General features: G+C 47.4%; 1 protein-coding gene across 1 annotated transcript; it reads left to right on the top strand.

Moving 5' to 3' along the window:
• The first annotated feature begins 864 nt into the window (after window positions 1-864).
• LOC135823795 (galactokinase-like) lies at window positions 865-5,550 on the top strand. The gene is made up of 2 exons (XM_065336636.1): window positions 865-1,415; window positions 4,167-5,550. Exons 1-2 carry the CDS (start codon window positions 990-992, stop codon window positions 4,917-4,919), a joined length of 1,179 nt encoding a protein of 392 aa, XP_065192708.1. The 5' UTR covers window positions 865-989; the 3' UTR covers window positions 4,920-5,550.

Here is a 5,550-nt window from a genome sequence, read left to right as displayed (position 1 = left end):
GGTTGGGTCTGCACCTGTTCTGGGTCGGCCAGAACATGTTCTGCTTGCTCCGGCCTCGAGGCCGGAGCAGACCGAGCAGTTTCCCTTTTTCACTGTGAAACCTGGCGGGAACATCGATTTTGGTCCCAAATGATCACGTGCATACGATTTTGGGTTGGATTCGTTGTACCGTACAAAGTGACCATGGTGACCCATACACATTATGGAGAATGCACGTGCGCGCATCAAGTTTGGCCAAGAGTACATGAAAACCTTTTCATGTACTCTTGGTTTGGCACATTCTTTTCACAAAAATGTGCTCTGTTTCTGGAGTACCGTTTGGTTGGCATGAGGCTGCTCCATGTGCACCAGCTGTTCGATCCTGTTCTAGATCGTACCAACCAAACGCACCGGGTGCGTTTGGTGTTCTTATCCATGCAGAGGGAGGATGTCTGGAAGTTCTACACCTGACATTGTTACCTGACATTGTTTGCAGTGTACTTGCCAGCAAGAGTCTGTACAATGTTATGTAAACCATGTACCAGCCTACCAGGTCAGCGTATCTGCTTATCAAGAAAGCTTTTTGTTGGACTAGCACAGCTCACACGCACACACACACACACGCACACACACACACACACACACACACACACACACACACACACACACACACACACACACACACACACACACACACACACAAAAGTTTTGACTTGTTTGTCAGAACATGTAATGGTTTGTCTGTGCTGTGCATGCAGTGTAATCATTGTGTGTCACGTGCGTCTCTACATGTCGGCGCCGCCTAGGAGGTGTTGCACCCGCGCCGCGTGACCATGGCATGGGCATTTCCAAAATTCCAAAAAAATAACATCGCAAAAGGAGTGCAGTGAGATGAGTGGAGAAGCGAACAACGGTTGACCCAGCAAACAAAGAAAACAAAAAACCACTACGTTTTCTTTGTGAGTGTACTGGAAGTTAGTAGTTAGTAACGTGGTGTCTAGTTTTGGAAGATGGTGGATACTGTGAAAGAAGAAGCTGTTGCCCTCTTCAAAGAGACTTATGGCAGCGAGCCAACTCATGGTGCTTTCGCTCCTGGCCGAGTCAATTTGATTGGCGAGCATACTGATTACAATGATGGTTTTGTATTTCCAATGGCTTTGCACGACAAAGTGTGTGTGTTGGTTGGCCGCAAAACTGACTCTGACAGGTGTCGCGTAGTTACATCAGCCGCAGTTGATGGAGAATGCCGTTATGAGTTCCCCACACCAAGCCCTACCAACCCTTTGACACCTGCTGTGGAGGCCAAGTGGTACAGCTACTTCCTTGGTGTTGTGGCAGGATTTGACCAGAACCGTGGAAATATTCCTGCATTTGATGTGGCTATTTCCACATCAGTTCCATTGGGTGGTGGATTGTCAAGCTCAGCGTCGTTGGAGGTGAGATATCCTACGAAACTAGATCCCATTTACACTAAACGGTTAGCTGCAAATATTTCTAAGGTTTAGACAGGTTCTGCAAAATCACTCAGAAATTCCTATGTCAGCAGCTGCGAATAATACTGCAAAATCTTGTCACGAAAAAGTTGTTCAGCAGTTATTTGTGCAAATACGGTGGAATCGATCACCCCACCAGTAGTGTACCCATCGATCTGGCCCCAGGCTGTCGAGTTTCTACTTGTGAAGCGATTTCCATGTGCACATCAAAATACGGTGTTTACCCGACATACCGTATTATCTCTAATATAAGCACAGTCTCCAATAATAGCACGTCTCCAATAATAGAACACCTTGGGGCGGCATTCAAAAAATAAAGTGCTCAGTCTCCATTATAAGCACACTGTGTCAATTCATTATCTGTACCGGCAAAAAAAACCCTGAAATGTGTGTGTCATACATGAATTTGGCATGGCAACATGCCTCTGAAATGAGGTTGAAATACTAATGGAACAGTCTCCAATAAAGGAACGTCTCCATTAATAGCACGGGGCGGAGGAACATTGAAAAAATAAAGGACCGTGCTTATATTAGAGATAATACGGTATGCACTGAAGTATGCAGTACATTCCAGTGCAGGTATTCCTGTGCAGGTATTCCTTTGCAGGTATTCCTGTGCAGGTATTCCTGTGCATGGAGCTGTACACAATCGATCACAGCACATCTGATATTTTCACATTGTAACTACTACCGGGAATTGTGTGTTGCTCCCTACGTGAGAGCTCAACTACTGGGAATTGTGTGTTGCTCCCTACGTGAGAGCTCAACTACTGGGAATTGTGTGTTACTCCCTACGTGAAAGCTCAACTACTGGGAATTGTGTGTTGCTCCCTACGTGAGAGCTCAACTACTGGGAATTGTGTGTTGCTCCCTACGTGAGAGCTCAACTACTGGGAATAGTGTGTTGCTCCCTACGTGAGAGCTCAACTACTGGGAATTGTGTGTTGCTCCCTACGTGAGAGCTCAACTACTGGGAATTGTGTGTTGCTCCCTACGTGAGAGCTCAACTACTGGGAATTGTGTGTTGCTCCCTACGTGAGAGCTCAACTACCGGGAATTGTGTGTTGCTCCCTACGTGAGAGCTCAACTACTGGGAATTGTGTGTTGCTCCCTACGTGAGAGCTCAACTACTGGGAATTGTGTGTTGCTCCCTACGTGAGAGCTCAACTACTGGGAATTGTGTGTTACTCCCTACGTGAGAGCTCAACTACTGGGAATTGTGTGTTGCTCCCTACGTGAGAGCTCAACTACTGGGAATTGTGTGTTGCTCCCTACGTGAGAGCTCGCGCTTTTCCTGCTGAATTAAATTCTCACTTGACTGACTCACAACTGCCATCCAGAGCACACGAGAAGTCCATCGAACCTTCCACTCGGCAAATCTGCAAGAACGCACCACCCCCTGCTCAATACGCAGTGTTTCGGGGAATTCACCCCTCATCAGTTGAGCTTGAGTAGGCTGAGGAAGATTGTGCCTGAAGAGCACCACTTATATAGTGCTCTCCAGGCACAAACATCACCAGGGATACAAACTTACAGAGACGCTCCGTTTTCAGCGCGAAAACACCTCGTAAACACCAGATAGCAGCGTGAGTCAGTGTCGCTCATGGAGGTGCTGAACAAACACTGAGGACCGTTGGCCGTTCACAACGTTGTTGCCTCCAAACCATCTAATTCGCAAGCCTGCGCCGGGGACAGCAATGTGAAGAAGAGGTTGGTGCGACTTTGGCGATACTTGGGGAATTGTGTGTTGCTCCCTACATTGGAGCTCACGCGTAACTACTACTTCAAAAGGTATTACATACGAGAGGGGGGGGGGGGGGGGGGGGGGGGGGCTTTTTGTTCGAGAGGTTTCCGTAGAAACTGCTTCTTTCTGTAGATGAGCTCCACCGGGCGTGCGCTCTGGTAGAAGTCGGTAAAAGTAGTTCGAGGTACAGTGTTGCTATGCATGTACGCCCATGAGAGCTAGTTTTCAAACAAATACCTCTACATGCTGCTGCTGTCTTGCATGCATAGACTTTACATTGATGTTCTGCCAAAATGGGTGGATCAGCGTTCTTCATGCACGCAGAACGATCAATTTCTGGCTTCATTTTCGCTCTATGAACTGGAAAACATGAAAATCGAATAATGAGTAGGGTACTGTAATTTCACAAATTTTCGGTGTACTTTTATTTTCGGTACTTTACTTTCGGTGCGTCTGTTTCATACCTAAAATTTCAATATACCGAACAAACACGAACACACATAATCCAATAGGGAACCGCTTCTCTGTACCGAAAATTTCTGTTCACCTAACCTGGCCTGTTGCCCTCATACCGAAAATTTTGAGCACCGAAAATTTCTGAGTAGTGCGCTATCAGAGTGTGTGTGTGGGGGGGGGGGGGGGGGGCTGCACCTTCTCCCCCCCCCCCCCCCCGGCTAGAACCCTTCTATTCTTGCAAGTAGAGTAAAAATAAAAATAAATTAACACAGCAGGGAGGCGAATACGACTCCGTGCATTTGATTCTGAAAAGATGAAGCTGGCCACAACGAGGGTTTCCCCTCAGTTCTTGATTAGTCCAGAAAAGAGTGAGATTGATTTGTCGAGTAGGCTGGGTCTGCTGCTGGGTCTCTTACACGAACGCAACCGTATGCTCTGTCTTGTGTGTTGTGTGTTATTGCTGTTGTTACTGTGATTGTTGTGTATGTTGGTAGGTAGCCACCTTCACGTTCCTGGAGGAGTTATGCCCAGACCTGAAGAGTACAGATCTAACTGCCAAGGCACTGGCTTGTCAGAAAGCGGAGCACGACTATGCGCATGTGCCTTGTGGTGTCATGGACCAGTTCATTGCAACCATGGGTCGCCAAGGTAACGCATTGTTGATTGATTGCAGAGCACCACCTACAGGTGAGCTAGTGCCGTTCAATGATCCCGACACTGTGATTGTTGTTACAAACTCTAACATTAAACATGCCCTCGGCTCATCGGAGTATCCGAAAAGACGTGCAACTTGTGAGCAGGCTGCAAAGGTCCTGGAGAAGCCAGCGCTACGCGACTGTGACTTGCAGTTGCTTGAGTCATTCAAGAGCCAGCTGTCTGACCTGCAGTATCGCCGTGCTCGTCACGTCATCACGGAGTGCAAGAGAACTATGGATGCTGTCGCTGCTCTGCGTGCCAATGACATGGCCACGTTTGGCCGTCTGATGTACGAAAGCCACGAGTCATTGCGAGCTGATTACGAGGTTAGCTGCGGCGAGCTAGATCACTTGGTAGCGTTGGCTAAAGAAGTTGATGGTGTGTATGGAGCCAGGATGACCGGCGGTGGCTTTGGTGGTTGTACTGTGACTTTAGTGAGAAAGGATGGTGTTGATGCCCTTATCAAGCACATCAAGCAGGGCTACCCAGAGAATCGTGCCACATGCTTTGTTACCACTGCCGGTGCGGGAACTGCCGCCATCTCCTTGTGAACCCGTTGTACCGCCATGGCAATCTATCACCATGGTAGTTAACAATGCTACCTAAACACATTGCTGCGCAATTGCCACCATTGGCAATGGTATTTTTATTCAGTCATTTGTACACCAGCTTTCTGTTTGTAGGCCATTCCCGATTTCCTTTAGAGACTTTTCCAGCACTTTTTTGCCAATGCCTGAATCTCTGCTCTGTGTCACATGCTTTTTTGCTGATATTTTCACCATGTACCAGCATGGTATATCTGATGATGTCATCACTGTCACATGACCCCAATGTGGTTATGATGTTGTTTATATAGCTGCACCAGTATGGCACTACATGTAGCAGTGACCTCAACATTACTAGTAGTGTGCGTGCATGCATGTGTGCGTTCTGAGCAGATCGCAGCACAAACCCAATCCCGCTGCTCGTTGTGCTTGGTGTAAAGGCAATTACAAACTTGTCTAGCTCGCACTGTGCTCACACCCGGTCCAATGGAGGATGCTTCTTTTCTCAGCATCATGACTTTGTTTTGTTGTTTCTATTTTTGTTCTATTCCCTGTATATCCGGGTAGCTAGATGCACCTGGTCGTATACTTGTCTGTGCAGTACAGATACGTCATAATAATAATACTTAGTACTATA

The sequence above is a fragment of the Sycon ciliatum genome, chromosome 8 (assembly GCF_964019385.1).
Source record: "Sycon ciliatum chromosome 8, ocSycCili1.1, whole genome shotgun sequence".
Classification (NCBI taxonomy): Eukaryota; Metazoa; Porifera; class Calcarea; order Leucosolenida; family Sycettidae; genus Sycon; species Sycon ciliatum.
The sequence above is the reverse complement of the archived record's forward strand: the minus strand, read 5'-3'. Positions and strand labels throughout refer to the sequence as shown.